The 27,363-nt window shown below is 41.1% G+C and overlaps 2 protein-coding genes across 6 annotated transcripts in view; one reads left to right on the top strand and one right to left on the bottom strand.

Annotated features, from left to right (window-relative positions):
- The window catches only part of PREPL (prolyl endopeptidase like), a 35,693-nt gene extending 10,880 nt beyond the window's left edge, over positions 1-24,813 (top strand). For 4 of the 5 annotated variants that reach the window (XM_028515339.2, XM_028515336.2, XM_028515334.2 and 1 more), the window contains 13 exons: positions 1,191-1,313; positions 2,507-2,573; positions 3,336-3,542; positions 4,557-4,692; positions 7,662-7,878; positions 8,374-8,559; positions 14,076-14,273; positions 16,294-16,469; positions 17,658-17,874; positions 20,205-20,354; positions 20,739-20,862; positions 21,666-21,739; positions 22,096-24,813. In XM_028515339.2, coding sequence (XP_028371140.1) covers positions 1,239-1,313; positions 2,507-2,573; positions 3,336-3,542; positions 4,557-4,692; positions 7,662-7,878; positions 8,374-8,559; positions 14,076-14,273; positions 16,294-16,469; positions 17,658-17,874; positions 20,205-20,354; positions 20,739-20,862; positions 21,666-21,739; positions 22,096-22,185 — 1,917 coding nt within the window. In that variant the 5' untranslated portion in view covers positions 1,191-1,238 and the 3' untranslated portion in view covers positions 22,186-24,813. The remainder of the gene's footprint in view (positions 1-1,190; positions 1,314-2,506; positions 2,574-3,335; positions 3,543-4,556; positions 4,693-7,661; positions 7,879-8,373; positions 8,560-14,075; positions 14,274-16,293; positions 16,470-17,657; positions 17,875-20,204; positions 20,355-20,738; positions 20,863-21,665; positions 21,740-22,095) is intronic. The other variant, XM_036027914.1, reaches the window with a different exon arrangement.
- Positions 22,715-27,363, bottom strand: part of SLC3A1 (solute carrier family 3 member 1) — a 32,198-nt gene continuing 27,549 nt past the window's right edge. Inside the window, exons 9-10 of the mRNA XM_028515342.2 lie at positions 26,198-26,314; positions 22,715-23,320 (exon numbers count right to left, since the gene is read on the bottom strand). Of these exons, the coding sequence (XP_028371143.1) occupies positions 22,880-23,320; positions 26,198-26,314 (558 nt within the window). The 3' untranslated portion in view covers positions 22,715-22,879. The remainder of the gene's footprint in view (positions 23,321-26,197; positions 26,315-27,363) is intronic.

Below are 27,363 nucleotides of genomic sequence, written 5' to 3'. Positions count from 1 at the left end.
TGTCATCTTTGGCAGAAAGTTGACATTGGAAATCTTGGCTACAGTTCTTTTGCATAAACAAGGCAAACCTGTGGAGTGTTGAATTATGGAACTCTTTTTTTTTTTATCTGACAACTGGTGTTTTACCTAATATAAATTTTAATAATTTATATAGTGTTTATGTGCTAACTGGAGGTCAACTGAAGTTCTCAGCTTATTAGACACTCCCAATAAGATAGAGTGCTTCTTTAGTTTTCATCTGTATCTCTGTTCTGTTCACTGATTTCCCATTATTTTTTCTTGTCCTTTCTTTTATAAGGCAAATATATTATTTTTTTCCCTTGAACTCAAAGAGAAGCTCTGTTTTATAAAGCATTAATTCACCTTTTAATCAGATAAACAGTTCCATTTGGGGGACTCCTTAGCCCCGTGAGAGAAGAAAGTTGTGGCTAATGAAGATACAAAGGAGAACAAATTTCTTACCATAACTCTTGCTGTGAATAAAGAGTGAACACTTATTAATAAAAATCATGTCTTCCTCTCCCCTTAACATTTCCCTCCCGTTAGTAATTATTTTAGTACTTTATAAAGCTCAGGAGACTTTTTGTGTGTGCCTGTCATGCCTGATAATTAAATATGTAAACATTGATAGGATTTCCTTTACTGCTTAATGTCCTTTTTTTTTTTTAAAGAATTTATTTATTTTTAGACAGAGGGGAAGGAAGGAAGAAAGGGAGAGAAACGTCAATGTGTGGTTGCCTCTCGCACACCCCCTACTGGGGACCTGGCCCACAACCTAGGCATGTGCCCTGACTGGGAATCAAACCAGCGATGGTTTGGTTCACAGGCCAGCACTTAGTCCACTAAGCTACACCAGCCAGGGCTACTGCTTAATTTTCTGTAGTATTTCTGAACATTCTCCAGTGCTTTGTGATAATTCTGCATCTTAAGGATTTATCCATTTAAATTCATAGTGTAGCTATCAAGTATCCACCTCATTTTCTTTGTTGACATTTTTAAATGAAAGAGAGATTACTTACTGAACTTGAAAATCAACATTTAAGACCTATGAAAGGCATACTATTTGATACATATAAACCTAACATTGTAGTACTTGCATGAAAAGGAAATAAGAATTATCTTTTAAAAGCAAAGGTTTTTTTCTCTTCAACTTTGAAATATTATGATCATACCAGTAAAACTTTTTACAGGATTTTCCGCCAATTAAACAAGAAAACGAAACATCCCTTTCAGAAAACATGGATGCATTTGAAAAAGTGAGAACAAAATTAGAAACACAGCCACAGGAAGAATATGAAATCATCAATGCAGAGGTAGGATATTTATGACTTTTTAAAAAATATGATATTACCAGGTCAATAGACACAATTCAACATCAAAATTAGACTGCATTTGGCCTTTAGAAGGTGCTTAAAACTTGAAGAACAAAGAATAAACAGTGGAATCTTTAAAATAAATTATAAAGATCAGAACCAAGATGAATTTCCAATTGTATTTTGTTAATTCTATGTTTTGGAAAAAAACAATTCTGTTCTAGATGTTTAAAAATAATTCGAAGAATAAGTCCAAATGGAACTAAGTCATATTCCTTTATTATTTGAAAAGTATTTGCTTGCTATATTTACACTACACTTTAAGTAGTGTATATCATAAAAGCCAAATATTTGATCATTTTATGGTTAACAATCATAAATATTCAATTGAAACAGATTAAACATACGTGTTAAAAATTTTTCAATAAGATTGGAAAATAGAACCGCAACTTAACAAACAAAAATTGCATACATAGTAGAGTGGAAATAGCAGTAGGTGAAGAAACACAAATTCCAAATTATGTCACTATTGGGCAGGTAATAAATGTGTCTTAAGCTACCCCAAGTCATATCATCAATCAATTGCATTTAATATGTAGGTATTAGGAGCATGACTCATTCTCTCAATTTTAAATTGTATATACCTGTCACCCCACAGAAGACACAATGCTCTGTATAAAATTAAGTCAAGACCGTGAGCAGTTGGTGGTGACAGCGCATGTTAGAGGAAAGAATCTCAGGAAGTTACTGACTGGGATTCCAGCCCAGTCTGAGCCACAGTTTCCTCATCTGCATCGTTTTGGATTACCTTAATTGAATCTCTGTTCATTGAATCTCACTACAGGGATACCAGAAATCCTTAAAATACAGCCAAAGTGCCATATCCTACAGTCATGGGAACCAACATAGGTTTTATTATGTTCTTCTCTTTGTTGCCTCTTACATTTATGTATAAGAAAATTGTTCAGTGATTGTTAACATATGAAAACCATTTCTTAACCACTATGTTTTAAAAAGTGATCCATTTTCTATTTTTTATGTGTTCATTCATAAACTTCAATGAGTCTGCTTTGATGAAAGGTCTCATTTCCTCATCTTGACTAGTCAGACCATTCAACAGTTAATTAAATCATGCTTAAATTACGAAGTTATTTGTTATTATTAAATAAACCATTCATTCTTTTCATTGTCAGGTTAAACATGGGGGTTTTGTTTACTATCAAGAAGGTTGCTGCTTGGTTCGTTCAAAAGATGAAGAAGGTATACCACAGTTTTTCCTTTTAACATCCTCTGATTTTTCAGATTTCACATTTTTCATAGGAAATTTTATATTACATTCTCAACGATATAGAAGATATTTTTTAGATTACTTCTGAATTTTTTAAAAAGGGCTAGTTTTTAATATCTGGGTTTGTGTGAAATATAGTTAACAGCTACACTCAAAAGCTTTGACAGGAAGAATGGAGGTACAAACCTTTTTTTTTTTTTTTAAATTCTCACTCAAGGACATTTTTCCATTGTGTTTGAGAGACAGAGAGAGAAACCTTGTTTGGTTGCCTCTTGTATATGGCCCGACCAGGGATTGAACCCTCAGCCTAGACACGTGCCCTGGCTGGGGTTAGAACCTGTACCCGTTCAGTTCACAGGATGATGCTCCAACCAGCTGAGCCACACTGGCCAGGGCACCAGCATTTTTTTGCGCATATGCTATATCCCAGGTTCTGTGCTAGATACTATTTTATTATTCAGTGCCATTTACATCATCTTTTTAGGTTCTATATGGTCTATAAATACTAGACTATAACAGTACCAACTTATCACAGAAGTTGATGCATAGTATAGTATTGAATAACATTAAATAACAAATGCCAGTTTCTATGCAAATCAAGCTGCCATTAATGCTGAAGGAAGCCAGAATATAGCATCTTATAGAAGAGGAATACTAATTTAAAACATTGAAATACACTTTAAAATATTTTTAAATACATCTTTGGACGTTAATCTCTTTCATCCTTTATGCAGCAGACAATGATAACTACGAAGTTTTGTTCAATTTGGAGGAACTTAAATTAGACCAGCCCTTCATTGATTGTATCAGAGTTGCCCCTGATGAAAAATATGTAGCCGCCAAAATAAGAACGGAAGATTCTGAAGCATCTACCTGTATAGTAGTGAAGCTCAGTGATCAGCCTGTAATGGAAGCTTCATTCCCAAATGTGTCCAGTTTTGGTAAGTCACCAGCACAGTCTACTATGTTGACAAACCAACAGTAAGAAAACTATTCACAGTTTTGAAGTATTTGCATCGTCCATGTGAATGAGAATGTGATTTGTCTGTTTACTTTACACCCTGCAGCTCCACACCTTGCTCTGTGCCTCTTACTCGGGAGGCCTTCCCTTCTTTACTTATATATCCACTAGCAGACTGGGGAGACACAGGTTTCAACTAACTGATTCATCAATAGGAGTCGTGATATTTTCACTGGTAGGACGAACTTCAGATTCTATCAGTGATCACATTGAATAATACATATGTTCACACTTTATCCTCCCTTGTCATTTTCCTACATAAATTTCCCCATTGTTCAATAACTAAATGCCTTTGCTATGAATTAAAATTATACCCTATCCAGTTGATCCTCAGACATAAATTGTGTACATTTTAACCTCTCAGAATCAGGATGCGTGCCGTGCAGTGATGTCTTACAGTCACTGTCAGCCAGGTGGCAGTCATGATGTGATTGTGAAGCCACTGACAGCTTCTGCTAAGACCAAGCAAACGCCAGCACTGAAGGATGCTTGGTAGTTGGAGATGTCCTGTAGCTTGAAGGCAGACAGAAAACTTTTAGGCATAAGAGAAAATGATCTAATGTTTCTAACAGCACTTACAGGCAGAGATTGTAGGTTTAAACATAATTCATCTTCTGAAAAACAAATAGGACTTTACCAAAGTCTTTCCTAAATATTGAACATTCACCTCGTATTTAGAAACTTCAGTTACCCTGAGACTAATAACTACTTGAAAACTTGGAATTGATGTAGTGAAGTATTTTACTCACTGGAATGCTCTCTGGCTTACATAGAACACAGGTTATATACAGTCAAAACTATTTTAGGTTTAGATTTCCAGGGCTGAACTTACAACATCTCTTCTTTGGGACTCAAAATTAGAATGCACTGTGCATTTTTGTTTTAACCTGTAAGTAGGTGGCGATGTATAATTCTTCAATTCCTTGTTTCCCAGAATGGGTAAAGGATGAAGAGGAAGAAGATGTCTTATTCTACACCTTCCAGAGAAACCTTCGCTGCCATGATGTGTATCGAGCCACTTTCGGTGACAACAAACGTAATGAACGCTTTTACACAGAGAAAGACCCAAGGTACTAGAGCAATGCAATTAAATCTCTTCTCCGAAGTATTTCTCCAGTTATCTAGAGCGTCATTCTTGGTTGATTTAAAATGTTGGTTTGGGCTGGAACCAGATATAAGAAGGCTAAGATGAGCATAAGCATTCTTTTTTATAAGTTGTTCAGCTTTAAAACTAGAGGTTAATTACATTTAAACTCCACACTAAACACAAATACATCATTAGACTGAAAATGAAGAGTTTCTGACATTCTCCCTGGACTGTGACCCACAAGAGAAGTTGTTGGTTAAACATTTAATAGGGTTGTCACATAGCAGCTTTAAATCTCTTCAAGTCATAACTAGATAGCATGGTGTCATTTGCATGAATTTCACTACTCATTCCATGTAGGTTACCTGAATTTGAAATTGCTTTGCTTTGAGCCATGATGGCCATTGGTGTTTACATTTTACCCTCCCCAGTATTTTGGTAATTCTTCCTTAAAGGTAATTCTCTTCATTTCCTTGTAATCTCCAGGACTCCTGCCTTGTATTACTCCTTAAGCTTGGAAGGAGCTGATGGTAAACGTGTCTGGCAAAATCCCTTGACTCTTACCCAGATACACTTTTCCAAATGATTTATGAGGAACTTTTTTTTTCTTAACACAGAGGTCCTGTCTCCTCATGTATCATTCAACAGTATAGTTTGGACAACATCTGAACAGATTTTGCAAGAAAAAAAGATGGGATTTAACACTAAATAAATCTGTGGCAGTGAAATCAATACCCAAAACAAGAAAATTAACCCTTCATCTCATAAAATTTCAGAGCTTGCAAGGGCCTTAAGGAAAATCTTGTACACTCCCCAGTTTATATTAATAATTTGAGATCTTGAGAAATTACTTTATTCCACCCCGTAGCATGAACATTCCTGGTCCAGTGCTATAGTCATCGCTTTTTTCCTGATGACAACTGTTTCAATGAAAAATTACCAAAACTATTATTTTAATTTCTTTCAATTGATCTGTTTTGAGAGAGAGAGGAATTGAGGGGAGTGGGGGAGAGAGACAGAGAACATCAGTTTGTTGTTCTACTTACTTAACGCAGTCATTGGTTGCTTCTTGTGTGTGCCCTGACTGGGGGTCGAACCCCCAGCCGTGGTGTATCAGGACAATGCTCTAACCAACTGAGCTACCCAGCCTCAGCCCAGAACTGTTCGTTCATATGATCCATTGTTCTGTGTGTCACTGATCAAGTGTATCTTTTGAAGATGATTATTCAAGCTAGTCATTTATTTTTTGTATCAATGACTTATGATTATGAATCATTTCCACCTGGTGAACAAAGCTTGAACTTGAAAAAAACAAAACAAAAAACTTCAAAACCAACCCAGTGAGCTATACTTTTGAATAAGGTACTTCCTTGTCATGTGTTGTTAATGTTTACGTTCTAAATTTAAGGAAGTTAAGTAGACATTTAAGATTCTTGGAAAGTACTTGGCTTCTAGCATGCTTTTTCTTTCCCGTAGGGAATGAAGCATAATTAAATATGTTTAAGTCTAGTTTGGCATGCAGCACCCTGATCTACTTAGCACAGTACTTTCCAAGCATCTTAAATGTATGTATGCTAACTCACTTCTCTATATCTTTCAGTATTTTTAGTATGAATTAACTTTTATAATAAGGAAACATGTAAATAACATTTAAAGCCATGCATTGTGTTGGTGTGAATTACTGTAATGCTCTTAAGATATTATTTGATTATAATTATCAAGAATCATAAAAATACTCTTTTTTTTCTTTTTTTGGGGGGAGGGTCCCCCCAGTTTGGGGGGGGGTTAAAGATTTTAGAGAGAGGGGAAGGGAGGGAGAGAGGGAGAGAAATATCAGCGTGTGGTTGCCTCTCACACACCCCCTAATGGGGACCTGGCCTGCAACCCAGGCTTGTGCCCTGACTGGGAATTGAATCACTAACTCTTTGGTTTGCAGGCCAGCACTCAGTCCACTGAGAATCATAAAAATACTCCTAATCATTAAATTAGTATTTCTATTCCTAAGAATCTATCCTAAGTAAATAATTGTAAAGGTCAGGGAGAGAGAAACTATCTTAATGAATATGTTGCCTTTTATGTCCTAATTATTATAATAAAACATTAAAAGTTAAATTTTTTAAAATTATTATATTTTAATTTGGTAGAATAGTAGGTAGTCATTAAAAATGATCATAAAGACTGTGTAACTAAAGTGGGGAGATGCTGATATAATATGACATCAGAAGAATGCAGAATCCAAAATTGCATCTATATTTTTATTGACATCTATTTAAAGACATGAATAAAATACAAACAAACACTAGAAGGAAAAAGTAGAAAAATAATTATATTGATTTTTTAATGTGTTAGGTTAGTGAGATTGTGAAGATTTGTTTCCTGACTATTGTTCTGTTCTGTAAATACTAGGAGGGAAAAAAGGAAAGCTGTCATGTACACAGAAGAAAAACAAAGTAAACCGTGTCCCTTTTCTGACTTAATTACTTGTGTCCCCTAGGAAGTTTATTTCCTCTCCTAGTAAAAAGCCCTTTAACCTATCAGTATTAATGTACTTGAGAGTTAAATGGTGCCTGTACTTTATCTTGACATGCATTTAAAAAAAGGTAGGTTGACAATGCGTGGATATGTGATAATGTATTCAGCAAAGTTAATAATGATTAAATCTCAGTGGTGGTATATGGGCATCTACCTTACATTTCTTTCAACTTTTCTGCATCTTTGAAAAATGTTTATAATAAAATGTAAGACAAAAATAGTCTGAATATTTGGGGGAGACTGAGAAAAATAATTCTATTTTAGTTTACAAGCAGAATTCACTAAGGAGTTTTTATTTTCTATGTGCATTATAAATTAACATCTATGCTAAACACCTGTGAGATACTTTCATTAACAAGGTAGCATGCATTTGAAATTTATTGGATTTTCACATCTCTTCTCTTCTCTCTCTCTCTCTAGCTATTTTGTTTTCCTTTATCTTACAAAAGATAGCCGTTTCCTCACCATAAACATCATGAACAAAACCACCTCCGAAGTGTGGCTGATAGACGGCCTAAGTCCTTGGGACCCACCAGTGCTTATCCAGAAGCGAATACACGGGGTCCTTTACTACGTGGAGCACAGAGATGATGAGTTATACATTCTCACTAACGTCGGCGAGCCCACGGAATTCAAGGTGACACTCGAGATCACTGTTCTATAGGCTTTTGGTAGAGTGTAGAATCGATGCCACCTTGCTGTGCGTAACCAATCCCATTTCTTTTCCCTTAGAGCTGATACCTCTACATATTTTAATTGTGCCTTAAAAGGATAGTAAATAAAACACACTCTATCCTAATCAGATCAGTCACCACAGCCAAACTAAGTAACTTAAAAGAGCAAACTTTTATAAATTCATGATTTTGCGAGTTAGCCGTTTGAATCACCCTCAGCGAGGCAGTCCCTGTGTCGGGCCCGGCTGTCAGCGCCCACACTCAGCTGTCCCGCAGACTAGCCTAGGCCCGCTCAGTGCTGACGGCCATGCTTCAGCCTGATGCAGCGATCTCTTTCAGCTCCTCACAAAACAGTGAAGGATGGTATGTCTAGTTTTCGGTGGTTTCATCTGTGAATTCGGGATCTTGTAGTCATGATGTTCTGTTACCTGGGTCTCTTCTAACTTTGTTCCACACAGCTAATGAGAACAGCAGCAGATACCCCTGCTATTATGAATTGGGATTTATTTTTCACAATGAAGAGAAATACCAAAGTCGTAGACTTGGACATGTTTAAGGATCACTGTGTTCTGTTCCTGAAGCACAGCAATCTACTTTATGTCAATGTGATTGGCCTGGCAGATGATTCAGTTCGGTCTCTAAAGGTATGTTTAATTGTCAAAAGATAATACTGTTAATGAAAGTGCATGCGGTTAGCTTAACCAGAACATCAAATTTTGAATAACAGCAATGTACTATTTCTTAAAAGAATTTAAATGGAATTTAACATGGTGGGTCTTTCTCAGATTTAGAAGTATGTCTCCTTCTATATACACTCGTCCCTCGCTATATCACAGTCCACCTCTTGCGGCTTCACTGTATCGCGGGTTTACAGTGAAGCTGCAGTAAGTGAACTGTGGTGACACAGTGAGGGACGACTGTACACTTCACTGGTGAGTACCCATACAGAGTTTTCTATGTTAAAAGTACGTAGGTTTAAGAGTGTAGAAAGTGTTTAGGAGCATATGAAGTGTTTATAAGAGTGTGGGAAAGGTTAATGAGAGAATGGGAAAGGTGTATAGGAGTGTGGGAAGGGTTTATAACACTTAAAATATATATAAATAATACAATAAATATAACGCCGCTACTTCACAGATTTTCACCTGTCACGGGGGTCTCTGGAATGTAACTCCCGCGATAGGTGAGGGATCACTGGATCCCATGTTTCTACAGCTTCAGCTATAGTAATAACTCAGGCCAGCCCGGCAGCTCGTGCCCAACCGCCGTCTGCTGCTCCCAGCCCACACCCCCACTAGGGACAGCGGTCATGCCAACTGTGTGTCTGCCACTGCTTGCTTGCGCCTGCACCATCTCTTTGCCAATTTCCTCACCCGGAGCATCAGGAAGGGTGAAGTCTGATTTCTTTCAGTAACGGGGTGGCAGTGGTCCCCACTGCAACACAGCTGTGACGCTGGCACATCTCCCTGGCAGGCTGACTCGCTGATTTTGCTTGTGGCTGCCAGGAAGGAGAATCTGCTTCCCCCAGTGAACTTACAACAGCACCCTTATTGCCCCGTTTTAAAGCAGCATTAACATGAGTTAAGATACTGGAACGGAGAGGCCTCCATGTTGCTTGATATGGAAGGAGCTGTAGAGCACCAGCTGGTGTGGCTCAGTGGATTGAGCGTTGGCCTACAAACCAAAAAGTTGCTGGTTTAATTCCTGGTCAGGGCACATGCCTGGGTTGCCAGCCAGGTCTTCAGTTAGGAGCATGCAAGCGGCAACCAGTCGATGTTCTCTCACACATCTGTGTGACTCTCCCTCTCTTTCTCCCTCCCTCCCCTCTCTCTATAAATAAATAAAATGTTCTAAAAAAAGGAGCGGGAGGAGTCATGGAGCCAGATGACCAGCAAGCACACCCTAACTGCTATATTGTCACAATTTCTGTTCAAATGCAGTTCCAGTAAGTTCCCGGGGTGTTTATTGAACCTCGGTGTGCAGAGCCCTGTACTGGGCACTCTGGAGTGGAAAGACAGGGCAGAATATCTGGCCTAAGGACGAGACAGTTTATCACGAGAGTCAGCGAGGACACACAGAGTCAGTATGAGGTGGATTCAAACAAGTGGCGTCGAGAATGAAGGAGAGGAAAATCACTATTAGAACACCGCAGTAATAGTTGCTGTAGGCAAGATCCACTAACAGGTGCTAAAATTAGTGGGCATAAGTTCAAGGATAAACTCCGTAAGAGGACTGGCATCTCCCACAAAGTATTTATGAATTGCGAAGGGGAAAACAGCACCTCACAGCGAAAAACCTGGGAGGAGAACAAGGTTGGCACCACGGGTGATAAGATCTGTTGGCATGTGCTCCCCTCTGGTATTCTTGCTAGAAATATATGACCTCAGTTTGCTCATGAAGAAACATCAGACAAGTCCAAATAGAAAGACATTCTACCAGATAATGGCCCTGCATTCTTCAAAATTACCTCAGAATCCAGAAAGTCAAGGAGGGACTGAAGGACTTGGGCGGACCAGAGACCTGACAGCTGGCTGTAGAGGGGAGCCCTGAACTGGCTCCTCGGGCAGGAAAAGGACACTGGTGGAAACACGGATAGGTGAAATGTGGGTGTTGTGTATAATTCAGTAAACAATGAAAAACAATAAATAACTAGTATCGAAAACACAAAATGTGCCGTGGGGCCCAGAGGAGAGGTAGAAGGCCCAGGAAAGCTGTTTATAGGGGAAGCGGAATTTGAGATAAAGCCAAGAGGACAGATAGGATTGTGACGGGTGGGGGGGCAGCATTCTAGGAGGGGGAAGTCTATCAAAGGGAGCGCTAAGCTGGAGAAGCTCAGAAAATGCTCAAGAAACTGCTAGTAATTCGGTTTTATCGAAGCAGAATAAATTTCTGGGGGATGAAGCTATGATTTGACAATTTTTGATTGTCAGGGTGATGAATTTATGAATAAACAGTGAAGAGGGGGAATGTTTGAATTTGAGGGCAAGGAGTAATTTGAGGAGTCAAGCCTCACTTGGTGAGGTGGTGTGGCAGCGGCCCGTTCGGCTGTCCTGCGGCAACCAAGACACGGCACAGGGAGGCCAGTTTTCAGGTAAAATAAAAAAATTACAATGCTCTAAGACAACCAAAATTTTCCAGCTACCTCATAAAATCACATTATCATGTGTAATGTCTGGTGTCTTAGAAGACTATAGCATTGCCCTAAAACAAAAATGGTTATTTAACTTTAGCGAATTTTTACTGCTTTCATCCACTGGATTCAAAGTGGAGCTTTTCACTTGCTGATTGATGCCAAACTCAGGCATCTTCCATTGGAAACTGGCAGGACATCTCCTCGTGTTGCAGCCTATGTGAACACAGGTGGGAGAGAATACTTAATTTATGGCAGCGCGTTTATCACAACAAAATTCCGTCAAGAAAATTAGGAATGTCATGAGTTTACTCTGCTATAAGATTTGACTTCTAAGTAAATATGACCTTCTATATTTTTTGTATTTCTATTTTCTGTGGTTTTAACTTGCATTAGAGGGGGCATCATGTCTTTGAGTTCTTCTGTACGCTCTATGTTATTCCCTGACCTTCCCAGCCTGTAGTGCCCGTTATTACCACGTGAAATGGTCTTGAGTCATCGTCACATGGAACCTAATGCTGTCTCTACACCAGTGCTACTTAGAATTTCACAGATCAGAGCCTTTTCATTAACTGCTTGATACCAATTAATATGCAAAGAGAGTGCTATATACAAAGGACAAAATCTTTAAGCCAAACTATGAGTGGATTAGGAAGTATTTCTGTTGTAACATGTCTGCCCAGTGGGCACTTGACTGACATATCTTTTTAAACTCAATCCCAGCAATAGAATCATAAAACCCTTAATATACTTGTCTCCTATCGTTGGTCATGTCATCCGTATTTCCTAATATTTTTTTCTTCATAAAAAGTTTTGATGATTTAATTGGTTATGATATTTAAGCAGATTGGGAAGTTTTTTACTTCATGTTAACTTCAGTTTATTTGGTGGCATGTGCATTCTTGACTTCTCTTTCGGCATTTACATCTTAATCGTTCTTTCAGTGCAGTTGCTGTGAGTTGCTTGCTGGGCAGACACTAAAGGTGAACCTGTTCTGTCAAGTGTCTAGGAATAGCCATCTGCCTGTCACCTGGCTGACTTAGAATCATTCTTGGGTGCTGTCCATTAATACACATGAATGATACTGCAGGCTTATCCAAGTGGGAAATGTGGCTTAAAATATTCTTGAGATCATTAATACCTTATTTCTGCATGAGCTAGACAGGCTTTAAAATGTTTGCAGCCTTGGCACAGTTTTTGTTATGATTAAAACTTTAACCTTGATCCACTAGTTTAAGAAATACACCCAAAAGACTTTTTGATTTATTGGGACCAGTTGGTATAAAACCAAAACAGCTCACTATATGGCAGATCACACGGAAACTTTCCAAGTCTCACAAAGGACAGAAAACACCTGAGCTTCTGTGGGCTGAGGGCCCCTGTCCGCCCACCCCCACCCCTCTGGCCGAGGCCGGGTGACAAGGTGAGCAGCAGGCTTCCCTGCTCCCACCACGCCTCAGTGTGCTCACCCCGCACACGCTGCCGGACCGCCAGCTCTCGTGATCCCATTTTCCTTTCTGGTCGTGGCTTGCACGTAAATATATTGTCCTTGAAAATGATCCTCAATCTGAGGAGAATAATTGGGAACTATTGTAAAGAAATACTGCAAACGTATGCCCTCATTAGTGTTTCAGGAAAATAGATTCTTTGGATTAATCACAAGAAATTTGCTCTGTAAACATCAGCTCTCGGGCTGTAGTTTCTACAGGGTAAATGGTGCGCTCTTTGTGCGCACGTCCCCCGGCAGCCCTTCCTGGAGAGCACCCACCCGTGACTTCGCTGTGCCAGGACCTCTGATTTCCTCGGGAATTTGCTCTTTCTACAATTGCTTAGGCAAAGAAAGGCAATTTTCTTTTAATGTTCTGACTCTCGGTACCATTTCTAACACACTGTCAGCCTGCTTACCACAGTTCTTTAAAAGGTGAAGAAGGATGTTAGTGGAAGGCTTGAACAGGACCCTGCTGCTCGGAGAGAATAAATTCTGATTCCTTTCCTTTTTTTTAAATTAAGAATCTTAATCATAATAGCTCTGAGTCTCTCAGAGCAAGGGTACAGGAAAGGTTTTGTTCTGCACAATGGTTAGCCGGGGAGCTAAAGTTCGACGCGGATTGTAAACACTCTCATGCCGGTCACAGCCCGGAGTGGTGACTGCCACCACTGGCTGTCCCAGCGGTGGAGTACGGGCTGGCAGGCGAGGTCGGAAAAACACATGGCAGAGGTTTCCTGTTCTGTGAGAACAGAGACCTGGGAGATGTCACTCGGTTCTGGAATTGCTGTTGGATTTGCTATTATTAACCATATTGCTGGAGATTGTTATGCTGAGTGAGGTAAGCCAGTCAGAGAATGATAAATACCAGATGATCTCACTTACACGTGGAATCCAATGAACAAAAGAGAAACACAGGCATGGACACATGGAACAGACTGACAGCTGTCAGAGGGGAGGAAGGGGAGGGCACTGGATGAAAGAAGGTGAAGGGATTAACCAAAAAGCATACATGCATAATGCACGCACACGGGCAACAGTGTGGGGACAGCCCAGGGAAGGGGGTGGGGGCTAGATGGAAGTGGGCACAACAGGGAAAGGTGGACGGAGAGAGACTTTGCTTGGGGCGGTGGGCACACGATGCAGAGTGCAGATGCTGTTTCATTGAGGAGTACACTTGAAACCTGTATGGCTTTGCAAACTAATGTCGTCCCAATATACTCAGTTAAAAAATCATTTTGCTGTTATTTTATTTCCCAAGTTTATACCCTAAAATAAACTTTTCCATTAGAGATTTCATGTAAATCCAGAATCACAATAAACCTTTTTCCTTATTTTATTGGTCATTAGTGTAGAGTTGTGTTTGTTTTTTACATGAAATGTATTTTATTGTGCTAAAGTAATCCTTAAATGAAGCATTATGTGGTAATGGATAGAAGTATAAACTTGATGTTCACATTATCTTGTTTGGAGCAGACCCAGGAATTTAATTGATTAATGATACTTAGTGTCTAGATAAGGAATAAAAATAACTTTTATTTCTTTAGCTCCCTCCTTGGGCCTGTGGATTCATAATGGATACAAATTCAGACCCAAAGAACTGCCCCTTTCAGCTTTGCTCTCCAATACGCCCCCCCAAATACTACACATACAAGTTTGCAGAAGGCAAACTGTTTGAGGAGACTGGGCATGAAGACCCGATCACGAAGACTAGTCGTGTCCTACGTCTGGAAGCCAAAAGCAAGGTGAGTCTTGGTCATCTCCACTGTCAGCTGCTATTGACTGGAAGTCTGCAGTTTGTCAAATGTCGGGCAGTTGCTGGGTAGATCAGTTTTGTAAAGTAGATCTCATACCGTAAGACCCACATGATTTTAGGGAATATGGGGGGGGGGATTTTTTTTTTAATTTTAAGACGAGAAAATTCAAAACTAGCATATCAAGCCCTTCATTTCAACAAAAGCAAAAACAGAAGATGGGAAGCTTAAATGACTACTTTTCAGTCCATTTGATGTACCTCTTAGGGAGAAAATCATTGTTAACCACTTAATGTATTACCTTCCAGATTTTTGTGGTTTTCGTTAACAAAATATGTATGTTTAGGCTTTGTTTTACAAACAATGGGATTTACACCAGTCCGTCAAAATATTGTAATTATCATACTGCAGATGGAAGCTAAGTTCTCGGAGAGCCAGGGGCTCGTTAAGAAGGGAAGCAGCGGCTGAGTGCATGGGCTGCCATGACTTTGCAGGCACTCTCACCCTGCTGGTGAAGGCAGGACCCAGCCCTTGTGGGACTTGCTGCCATCCTGGCCTCTTCCTTTCCATATGTTTTCACCAGCAAGTATTTCTCTGCTTGTTTAATTGAAGTTGGGGAGGAGGTAAGGAGATGAAAAGACCAAGATTATTCTGTAGCAATCATTCTTACATCATTGTATAAGAACGAATTGCACTGAGAAGTGAAAAATGTTATACTGTTGAACAAGTTTGGTACAGTAAAGAATAATAACGGAAAGAGTTCCTCCTTATTAGATGACACTCTGGGGCTCCAAAGGGAAGTGTTCAAAATGAGAATGAAAATGGCGGGAGCCGCCCTGACTGGTTTGGAGCACTGGCTGCGCATCGAACCACAAAGGCCAAGGTCACAGCTCCAGTTCCCCTGTCACTGGGTTGTGGGTTCGTGCTGTCCCGGTGGGGACACACAGGAGAGGCAACCAGTCAATCCATGTTTCTCTCCCTTCTCTCCCTCCTTTCCCCTCTCTCCAAAAATAAATTAATAAAATCTTTTTTTAAAAAATAGGGAGAGTGGTTTTAGTTATATTCCTTTCCTCATGTAAACTAGTGCTATTTCATTAGTTTCTGTAAGCAGGGTGAGAGCCCACTTTCCCACCCTATTTGAGTGAAAGGAAGGTTAGAAATAGTTCAGATTATTTTAATTTTGCCTGTCCAGGGAGTGCCTGGTTTCAGTCAGTTGGGATTGATGAATACGGGCTACACTGGGGAATAGTTACTTGCCCTAAAAGTAACTCAGGTGTTAAAACTTATAAAACTTACAGCTCTTACCGGCAGTTCAGCTGGTGGGAGTGCTGTCTGGGTGTGCAGGGCGCGGGCGTGGTCCCCGGTCAGGCATGTGCAGGACTCAGCCAGGGAGTGTGAGTGGACGGGGCAGCAGGCTGAGGTCTGCCTCCGTTTCCCTCTCTAAAATCGGTAAATTAAAAAAAGATTAGAGACTTGCTTTTACACATTTAAAAAAATAAAGCTCAGTAGGCCTTTGAAGAGGCTGTGGGTGGTTATCAGTAAGGTCAGTACAAGATTTCAGGTGCTGATGTTGAGAATTGTGTCTATAGAGGACAGAAAAGTGGGCTGTTAAAACTTCTGTAGTTTGCTTCTTCGTAAATATTTTAAGATGGAACGTGCTGGTAGGTAGCCCCAGGTACAGGAAGCACTTCTGGCCTTAATAGGTTTTTGGGCTTGTCCTGAAAGAATGTAATAGTTTGGGGTAGTGAAGAACCCTTTAAAATCATTTTGTTGTCACAAAAAGCTGCATTTAATAAAGTGGGTTCAAGTCTTAGTTGTGCTGCTCTTTTCTGGTTAATATTACAGGTCAGCAAAGTCGCTGAGAATAAGTATCATAACATTTTAAAGACCACAACTCTCTGTCTTCATTAAGGGAAGTTTCTGCTCCAGGTCAATAAGCAGGACATGAAACGGGATAAAAAAAACTTCTAAAATGCTCTTCTTTATATGCATAGTAACTCTTCGTTTCCAGGACGGGAAATCAGTGCCCATGACGGTTTTCCACAAAACGGATTCTGAGGACTTGCAGAAAAAGCCTCTCCTGGTGCACGTATATGGAGCTTATGGCATGGATCTGAAAATGAACTTCCGGCCTGAAAGGCGGGTGTTGGTGGACGATGGATGGATATTAGCATATTGCCATGTTCGGTGAGTCGGCATGCGGACCCTGGCGTTGGAGTGCGACCGCACTGTCACAGGTGTCCTGGAGAACCGTGTCGGGGCAAGAGTGTGTCTTCCCACTCATAGCCTGGATTTCTGTTCTCCTGAACCTGTGCTGGTGGAGCCCACTCCAGTAACATCAGTTGATCCAAAAAGCAAAAGGGTATTTTTTTAGGATTTTGTACCAGATGTTTAGGATTTTTAGAATAATAGCAGGCTTTTATTTAGTAACATTATTTCCATTCAATTTTCCTGAGTTTGGGTTTTTCTAAAATAAGCCTCTTAAGCTGAACTCCTTTTTCCTACTTTGACTTCTGTTTTATTTCAGCTGTGTTCAAGACAAATATTATTTCATTTCTGCTTAAAACCTTCTACCACCTTCCCATCTCCATAAAAAAATCCGATTTCTCAGGAGAGTATTTAACATTCCAGCGATCTCGCCCATCACTGTAGTGGCATCTGGCATCACCCCCAACGTGTCCCATGCTCCCACCACACATGCCCAGCCTTGCTGCATCCTCTCCGGCGACAGGCCTCCTGCCCTCTGTGCCCCGGCACATGCTGTGTCTTGATGCCTTCTCTTTCGTTGCCTTCCGGGAATTCATAATCTTCCTTTGAGACTCAGCTTAAGTATTATCTCCATCTAAAGCATTCGTGTTCCTGACTCATGAAAGTGTCCTTAACCTGACAAGTGAATGGTCCTTCCTCTGCTCCGGTGATGCCTTAAATACACTCGTGTTACAGTGGCAGCACATTGTTTGGTAGCTGTTTTCCTTCCCCACAAAATTTTGATCTTCTCCGGGGTAGTGGGTGTTTGCTTATTTATATTTTTAAAGCCTGCATTTAGCACAGTGTCTGGTGAATAATAAGCAGTCACTCAAAACATATTTGTTGAATCAGTTTTTTATTATCTCTGTCAGGGGTTAGCAAACTGTTCTCTAAAGAACCAAATTATAAACATTTTAGGCTTTGCAGACCACATAAGGTTTCTGCTGCATATTCCTGGTTGGATTTTTTTCTCCCAACCTTTAAAAATGTGAAAACCATTCTTAGCTCGAGGGCCATACAAAAACAGGCCTCTGTGTGGATTTGGCACACAGGCTATAGTTTGCCGACCTCTGACCTATACTATTAATTTTTTTTCCCCACTGAAACCTCTTTGCCCTTTAATTGCAGGGGTGGTGGTGAGTTAGGCCTCCAGTGGCACGCTGATGGCCGTTTAACTAAAAAACTCAATGGCCTTGCTGACTTAGAAGCTTGCATTAAGACGCTTCATGGCCAAGGCTTTTCTCAGCCGAGCCTCACAACCCTGACCGCTTTCAGTGCGGGAGGGGTGCTTGTGGGAGCACTGTGCAATTCTAATCCAGAACTCCTGAGAGCTGTGACTTTGGAGGTGAGTGCACGCCATCTCTAGCTATTTACAGGATGGGTGGGTGGGGGATGCGCACCCACAGGCTGCCCTAAGGAAAAAAATTGTGTGTTCACCATAGCATATGAGTATAACAACGCTTTAAACACAGAATTGTAGCTCTGGGAGAACTTCTCAAGTTATTTTACTCCAACTACTTATTTACTTACTCTTCCCTGACAGTGTTCTTGATTCATTTTTAAGGATTTTCACTGAAGGATATTAATGGCTATTCCCACTGATCATTTTTATTTGTAACAACATTTAGAGTTGGTGGGGGAGACAAAGCACGTGTGACTCATCAATCCCAGGAAGCAAAGCAGAGCGCACTGGGACTCTGGAATGCCCCAAATCTGTGACTCTGTCGCCCATCAGCATTTCAGTCCTGGCATAGGGGGCTCGCTGTTTTTAGGTGCTCCATTCTTAGTGGTCCTTAGGCGTAGTTTTTCTGCACTTACATGGAAACATCTTGCTCTGTTTTGAAAACGCTTGATAGTCATTTCCTGGTATCCAGAATGATGAAGTTATAGCAGCTCATTTCACCTGCTTCTTGGTTAGATACTCTAGAAAATATGACTGGGATGAGCAGAGCAAATTATTTTTAGATTTTTTTAGATTTTTTTTTTATTTTGAGGGTGTGGAGTATACACTGAGGGTTAGTATTTAGTAAATGTGTTAAGTAATCCTGAACTGTAAATATGTTTTTAAAATAGAAATGCTAATTGTGGGAGAAAAATCTATCCACAGAAATAATGGCAGAATCATTTACAACATAAAGAAAATGCAACTAACCTTTGACTTTTAGAAATTAGGAAGGAAATCAGGTATGTACGTTTAAGGATATTTATCCCACAGTGCTTGTAATAGTGAAGAACTGCACCCACCTATGTACCCAGCATTGAGTATCTGTACATGGATCAGAGTTGTTAATTAGAAGCACCAGAAACCAGCTCCTGACTAACTTAGGCAGAAAAGGGATTCATTAAAGCGTATTGGGCGGGGATGCGTATAATACGAGGCTTCACAGCTAGACACATGTCCACAATATGCCATAAAGCTGTCCCGTGGAACTCTCCCTGCCATCACTTCTGGGTACAAGTCACCCCACACTGCTGGTGTTGCTTCTAGAAGCTCAGTATAGCTGTGGCGGTTTTACCAGAATAAGTCCTCTGTGTTCCCTACTTGGAGCCGGTAACTTCCCATTGAGAGTTTGGTGCACGTTATATCTGATCAGTGGACCTAAGTCCTGTGGTTACTCTCATGCTGCAGGAAGAGCCGGGAAAGGAACTGTCTGGCATTTGGTATCTCTACAAACTGTCTCAGAAGAATTGGAAGGCTGTAAATGCAGAAAGGAAGTTCAGACATTAGACAGACAAAAAAGAATTACATTTGCCCACTATGTGTGATTGGTGTTAATATGGAAGAAGGTTGAGGTGCATGTTAACAAGACTGTAAGGCCAAGTGAAAAAGCAGCTGCCATTTTATTAAATGTTTAGCACTGGTTATGAGCCAATGAGTGATTTTTCTCGTCTTTCAACCTGGATATTATCCAGATTTTCTTCAACTAGCATTTATCTTTTTTTTTAATGTATAATATCCATATCCATCTGGTGAAGAAGAGTTTATTCGTGTGTCACTGTCTGTTTTTAATTTTTAATTGTGGTAAAATAACAAAATGTACGGCTCTACCATTTTTAAGCGCAGTTCAGTGGTGTCGGGCACGCTCACGCTGCCGTGCGGCCGGTCTCCAGCACTCTGCGTCATGCTGAACGGGAGTCCCCTCCCCCCCGGCCCCGGGAACCACCGTTCTGCTCTCTCTCTCTCTCTCTCTCTCTGAACTTGGCTACTCCAAGGCACCTCCTGGGAATGGAACCACACAGTGTTCTTTGTTCCACTCAGACAGGTGTCGTGTCCTTAGGCCATGCGTGTTGTGGCATGTGTCCGAATTTCCAGGAGCTAGCCGCCCTCGTGGCCGTGAGGTGGTACCGTTTACTACTTGTACATAAAAATCTATGCATGTGAATAAAAGGCACAAAAATTGTGAAATTAGAAAATAAACCCATTCTTTTTATATAAATGTCCCTGAAGGGGTTTATAGTTTTATATAAGTGTCATAAAGTCTAAATACCTTAAAGGCCAGTTACAGGCACTGGGCAGGACCGAGCAATTGGTCTGGTGCCTGGGGTCCACGTGGCTCCTCTCGCGCTGTCCTCTCGAGCCGGCACGCGTGCCCGTGAAGCGTATTTTCCTGAAACTCATTTCACCGACTTGTTTGTCAAAGTTTAAGTTTCTTTGGCCTTTTTTTTTTTTTTTAGGCACCTTTCTTGGATGTTCTCAACACCATGATGGACACCACACTCCCGCTGACACTGGAAGAACTGGAAGAGTGGGGGAATCCTTCTTCTGACGATAAACACAAGAACTACATAAAACGATACTGTCCCTATCAAAACATTAAACCTCAGGTAGTGAGAGATAGTTATGACATCACTGTCCAGCAGTGACGGAGAGGGTAATCAGAGGGCACCTACCTGTGCTGAGGCCAGAGTTCGGTCGACCTTTAGCTTGTTCCTCCGCATCAGACCCGAGTAGTTTTTGGCACCGTCTCTGCTCTTGTTCCACGTTTGTGTCGGTACGCCCGTGGTCTCTCTAGTCAGGGAAAGGCTATTCCAGGGAGCAAGTAGACCGGTGCTGCGATACCGTAGATCTCTGAAGATATCCAATGAGGAAAATAAGGTCTAGCACTAAGGGGGGAGGGGGGAATTGGAGGGCGTTATTTACATAATCTATGAGGTAGGAGGGGGCCATAAGGAACAATACAAACTCTTTGTACGTCGGTTTTCTCGCAGCATTATCCTTCGGTTCACATCACAGCTTATGAAAATGACGAGCGTGTACCTCTGAAAGGAATCGTAAACTATACCGAGAAACTCAAGGAAGCGGTTGCAGAGCATGCTAAGGACGCCGGTGAAGGTAGGAGGCCTCCTGGAAGCGGGGAACACAGCCGAAGGGACTGTTGCCTTTAGCGTACCGCTCAGGACACTACACTTGATGTACAGACCAAATCATCCCCCCGGGATTTTGGGCAGATTGACTACTAATTGAAGCATGTGTTTTAACTGTAACCGCCTCGCCTCTTTTTCAAAGGACAATATTAAAATAGGGTAGGCAAGGCACAAAAAAAAGTAAAATTAAATATCAGGTATAAATTGGAGGTATACTATCATACAGCCATTCATTCATTTAATAGTATTAACTGAGCCATTATTCTTGAGAGCCTCTGAAAAAACAGATTCTAAAGTGTTTGCTGTGGAGCGTCCAAATTGGCGACTTTAACTTTCCCTAGATCTTAGTATTTTATTAACAGGAACTCTCACCGTTTTTCCTCACCGAGACCTTGGGGACTCAGAGGGGCAGGGAGCCACATGGAGGTTTTCAGGCAGCTGCCCCGCGGGGTCAGCTCCGCCGCACTCTCACCATGGCGGTAGCTGGTGCTTCCCGGTCTCAGGACTCTCAGCCTCCACCTGGCCTCCTTCCTGGTCACAGCCTTGTCCATGCGGCCCCACAGTCTCCCCCATCAGCCACTGGCTCCCCTCCTGCTTTCCCAGTTTCAGAAGCTCATCTCCTGCTTGCCCCTTACAATCTCTCTGTAGGCAGTGCTGGTTTATGCCTTTATCCTTCACTATTACTTTAATAGATCACTTGGGAAAAGAGGGAAGAAATAGGACTCAGGTGGCCGAAAACTTTTTAATTGTTTTATCTGTTAACTTTTTCAGGCTATCAGGCCCCCAATATTATTTTAGACATTCAGCCTGGAGGCAATCACGTGATTGAGGATTCTCACAAAAAGGTATGTCATCGAGGCCCTCTCCGTTGCCAGACCCCCTGGTAGAGAGGTCTCACACTCCGGGTGGAGTGGTTGTGGCAGGGTTTGGGACAGCTGCTTTACAACAGCTGGGTTGTGACCACCACCCAAGAGGGTGAGGAAGAACAGGAGTCAGTCAGGGGAGGAGGCGCCCTCTAGCGCTTGGGGGCTCTGTTAACATAATTTGATCTTGATTGTTGGGAGCCTCTGTCTCTGTCCCAAGTGAAAGTATCCCTGCCGTAAATTGACGACTGCAGGGTTGGGTGAAGAACATGGACAGACTTAACACTGCAGTTTTACTACAGAGGCCTTCATTCTAATTTGTTTAATGTCTCTTTTAGATTACAGCTCAAATTAAATTCCTGTACGAGGAACTTGGACTTGACAGCACCAGTGTGTTCGAGAATCTTAAGAAATACGTAAAATTCTAAAATGTTGTATCCGATGGGAATTGAGACCATTGAAGTATTTTCTAGTTTTACTTGCTATTGGGTTAGCAAAAGTGAGCGTTTTTTTTTAAGTTAGTGAATAGTTGATAAAAATTTGCTTCTCTCTCCAAATTTTGTTTAGTGTACATCTCACTTGTGCTGTTCTCTCCTTGGTGTTTTTGCTCCCTAACCTGGGAAAGTAGTTTTCTAATCACGCTCCTTAGGAGGACGTGGAGCAGGGGGTGGGGTGGGGGGGTCACAGCAGAACCCCCCCCCCCATCAGAACAGCTCCATTTTTGTCCATTTCACTGAAATTTCCTTTGAACAGTTTACAAATCAAGGCCCTGCCTCTTTGCTAGTGAACATTTTTGGTGGTAAGTCATCATCTAGTTCTTGTGCCTATATTTTATGGAGTAAGAACATTCTCCACATTAAAATGCATTAGATCTTTCTAATAATCTGGAGTCCTAAGGCATTCTGATGAGCTCTGCTGATGCTATCTCAGTAAAGTTACAAGTTCCTGCAAACGATAATTTTCTTTAGAACATTTTATTATTCTTTAAAAACATTGGAGAAGTTTTCCTGAAGCAGTTACATTCAAGTTCATAAAGTTTACCTAGCAGGCCATACATGAAATTAATGCCAATGCTTAGAACAGAGCAGAGCGCCGGTGCCTTCGTCTCTGTCGCAGAGGTGTCTAACACAAGCTGTACAGGACGTTCAGCACGCTGGAGTAGCATGCCCGGCTGGAGACGAAGCACCTGTCTCGGAAACCGGGCTGGTAGTGAAGGAGACTCTGCGTGCTGTATTCAAGGATGAGGCCTTCTCCCTTGTCCGCCATCACAGCTCGTGTGTCGACCTCACTCCCTCTGTTGGCGGAACTGGTACTTAGCCTTACCCTCACTTTCGTGGGAATATTTGAAATCATGTCCTTTAGGTTTAGCTGTGATGATTCTCCGAAATTCAGAACCACGAGAAAGATCCTGTCGATGCCATCCATTTCCCTTGCATACACAACGAAGGGGCTGTCGGTCCTCAGATAGCAGAACCAGCCCCGGCTGAGGAGCAGCTCATTGGCACGAAGTGAACTTAATTCTTGGTACAACGTTAATGCTGATCTGGGCTGAGTCTTTTGGACCTTTAAAAAAAAGGTATTTAAAAGGTATTAAGATAAATGCTTGGTTCTATGAGTTTTTAAAAAATATTTCTAGTATCAAGTAAGAAATTTTCCCAAAAAAACTTGCTTCAGGTTTGCCCCTTACAATCATCACCAAATTGTAAGTATTATGAAGTAGGCCAGAGAATTTTACTTAGCTACTGGTAGCAATTGCTGCAAATGCAGGGTTTCACCTTGTCTTTGCAGCATGTGCTACATCGTAGCCGGCGATGATGTGGAGGCCAGGTTTGACTTCACTTAACAAGTGTCCATGTCTGAGTTAATGGATATTTAACCTGCCTAAACAAAGCCCCCATCTGGTCTGCTGTAACTGGCAGAAAAAGCAGCCACAATGGCCACAGACTCCGGGAACATCTAGGCAACTGGGGCTGCTCTGTTCCCTTTGCGGAATAACGTGTAGGCTGCTGCCATGACTTCAGCTGTGTAAAGTAAACGTTAGTGCTTTTTTAAAAACCATTAAAATAACATGTACGTTAAAGAAAATTTGGATTCACTTATTATTAATAACATGCATAATTTAATGTTGTATTTTCTTGGGGGTTTTTTCCCTTTAACATTTCAAGCATCTTCCGTTATTATATAACTTCATAAATGTCACTTTAATGGCATAATTCTGTTAAGTGGTTATACCATAGGTAACCATTCCTTTTCATTTCAAAATTCGTGTTTCTAGTATTTCCCTATATTCTTACTGCCCCCTATATTTGGATTATGTATTTAGGATGTAAGTGTCAGAAAGACAGTTACTGTGTCAAAGAGCACAGACACTTGATACAGAACGCCAGGTTGTCTGTCAGAGCTGTCGCCGAACTGGGGATGTGTTCACTTCCCGGTCCTCTCACCAGCGGTGCTGACGGTGGCGGCTTTGGTGGTGGTTTGGGGGCAGGGGCCGAATGTGTAGTCTTTAATGAGTATCTAATGGATGTTTAAAATACGTTTACTCTCTGTTTACAAAGGTATTTATGGTACGTGTATATGGTATATGTATATGACTTGTCAGATTACTATTGACATTTTCCGTAGCCTTAGATAATGCATGAAAAAGCCTACTTCAGTACCACTCACAGAAGAAGGGCCCAGTGAGTGTTAACTATGACTTTTGTCTATTTGATTTACCACTTTCTCAAAGCGTGTTGAAGTGTCTTCTCTGTAATTGTGGACTTGTCAGTTTCTCTCTGTGTTTCTCCGAATACTTGTTTTATATATTTTGAAGTTATTGTTAGATGCACAGATTCATGATTTGTAGTGGAATGTTCTTTTAACAGGTTTTTAAAATTTGCCTTTGTCTCAGTGCTTTTCATATTGAATTCTATTTTGTCGGCTATTAAATATTTCCACACATGCTTTTTTGTAACTTTGCTTTTTTTAGTAGGAAGTGCATGTATACAGTATAAAACTCAATTATAAGAAGAATATGTAAATATATCAAATAAAAAGGTTTTCTTCAACACCCTTCCCTAGCTTCCCAGTGCCTCTGTCGGAGATAGACACTGTTGCTGTTTGCACACTCTTCCATTTTCATGAGTCACGAAATGAGCCTTCTGTGCCTGTGCCGAGGTACATGCACACACTTCATGTCTTACACGCGTGGTGGCATCTTACCATTCTGTACTTTTTTACTAGTTAGCACGTTAGAGACGGCCTCGTGTCAGTGCACACAGAACCTCCCTCGTTCTTTTTAAAGTTGCATATTAGTCCATTGTGTGGATCAACCACAGTTACACATTTGATAAAATTACATTGGAACTATATCAAAAAATACAGAGACCTAGGAATGAAATGACTCCATTGTGTAGATTAGCCATAATCACACATAGGATTAAATGACATTTAAATCATATCTAAAGATACAGATATCTGGGAATGAAATTAGTCTAAAGGGGTTAATGTAGTTTTTGTCTTGATGGCTATCGCCAGGAGGCAAGCATTCTTTTTGTTAGCATTTGTCTTTAGTGTCGGGATTTTAATTCCATCCTTTTGTTTAAGTGTTCTGTCAGATTTGTCTTATCTAATCGGAGAGTTTTATCTTTTAACAAGTAAATTTAACCCATGTATATCCATGATTGCCACATGTTTAGACATAATCCTGTAGCCTAATTTTCTTTCATTTGTAGTTGTACTTTTTTTATTTTCTTCCTTTTTAGCTTTTTATTGGATCCGTTTTATTGGTTATCTTAATGTAACTTTTTTCCTTCTGATGTTCTTTGAAAATTATACAGTCATGTCTATTCTTCTAATGGCTACCTTTAATATTGTAGTGGCAATTCTAAAATATATTTTAATGTTTTATATCTCTTCTTTATCTGTGCTGTCCAGTGTGGTAGCCATGAGCTACTGAGCACCCCCAGAACTGAATTTTTTATCTCTTTAGTAGTCACAGTGTTTAGGAAGTTTGCTGAACTTGATCACCATGGAAACAGAATAGTATAGGCAAGAAAAGGGTGTGCTTTTCTAGAACAGCTACTTTTGGGGACTGTTTGTGTCTTTAGTTTCTTCAGGTATACAAGCTTGCTCTCAAGCCCTCACTACCCTAGACTGACCCATCGACTTCCTTCCTTTCCTTCCTTTAAGGGGAAGAAAGGAGGACAGGTAGCTAGGCTTGCTAATAGACCTCCGTAAAATTTCCCTAATAACTCAGAGCTCTTAGTCCATCTGGTGAGGAGTTGTATGCTCAGTGTGGTGGTTTGCACGGCACACTTTGTCCTGGTTTGTATGGTCACAGAAACATGACTTAGAAACTGTACGAGCAGTCTGTGTGATTGACTACAGGGCATCAGTTACGGTTTTAGACTCGTCTCCCGTTGCTGGAGTCAGCGTCCCGTTCTCATGGGCACTTACATCAACATTCACGGCCTCGTAGTCGGTGCCGGTGGGCAGCCAGCTGTGGCTGCCTTCAGAGAAGCCAGCATTGGAGCTGTTGTCCCACTGCATTGGTGACTTGGAGAGAAGGGTGGTCTGTGTCAAAAGACCATAAGGAGAAAATAGTGGCCTGGTTATTAATTGAATTGTAATTTGGCCATAATTTGCTACATAATGATTTCATTACCCACATTTCTTGGCAGTACTTGTATCATTAGCATTCATAATGAAAAGATCTTAACGTTCAGTACGTAACCAGTTCCACAGTTTAAATCAGAAAGTTGTCGCCCTGGCTGGCATACCTCAGTGGATTGAGCCCAGGCTGCGAACCAAAGCATCGCAGGTTCGATTCCCAGTCAGGGCACATGCCTGGGTTGCAGGCCACGGCCCCCAGCAACCGCACATTGATGTTTCTCTCTTTCTCCCTCCCTTCCCTCTCTAAAAATAAATAAATAAATAATTTTTTAAAAAAAGAAAAGTTGTCAATGGTGTCTTGGGTTTGAATAGACAATACTAACTGAACTCTGACACATGCTTGGACTCTGCTGCAGTGGTGATGGTGCAGCCATGCGTGCAGCCGTGCACAGGGAGCCTGGGGTCTGCCCTCTTACCCAGCCTTGTCATCGTTCATGAGCACGCACACAGACTTAGGAGCTGAAATAGAAAGAGTGCCCTTTGACCAAATATTAGGGAACTTGGATCTCATACAATTGAAGCTAATAATACAAATCATAGGTCCAAGATTATTCATCTACTCAAAACACAATTATGAGAGTCATAGCCTCAAACAAAAGCAAAACATAAGCAGCCCAACTCATCTGAGGCTGTGCGTGCGTTACTTCTGTTGAAACAAGAAAAGTCCTTGTGCTGTGGTCAGGAGAGATGTAGCAATAGAGACAAACACTAAATAAATGTTTCTGGACATGGAGAGGACAGGAATCATACTCCAGACTCAAAACTGGCTCTCAAATTTGTTTTCATTTAAAGATTTTATTTATTTTTAGAGATGGAGGGAAGAGAAACATCAGTGTGTGGTTGCCTCTCACACCCCTACTGGGGGCCTGGCCCACAACCCAGGCGTGTGCCCTGACTGGGAAGCCCACCCAGTGACCTTTCGGTTTGCCTGATGACACCCCACCTCTGAG

Source organism: Phyllostomus discolor, chromosome 6 (genome assembly GCF_004126475.2).
Source record: "Phyllostomus discolor isolate MPI-MPIP mPhyDis1 chromosome 6, mPhyDis1.pri.v3, whole genome shotgun sequence".
Lineage (NCBI taxonomy): Eukaryota > Metazoa > Chordata > Mammalia > Chiroptera > Phyllostomidae > Phyllostomus > Phyllostomus discolor.
Note: the sequence above shows the minus strand (reverse complement) of the source record. Positions and strands in the feature narration are given on the sequence as shown.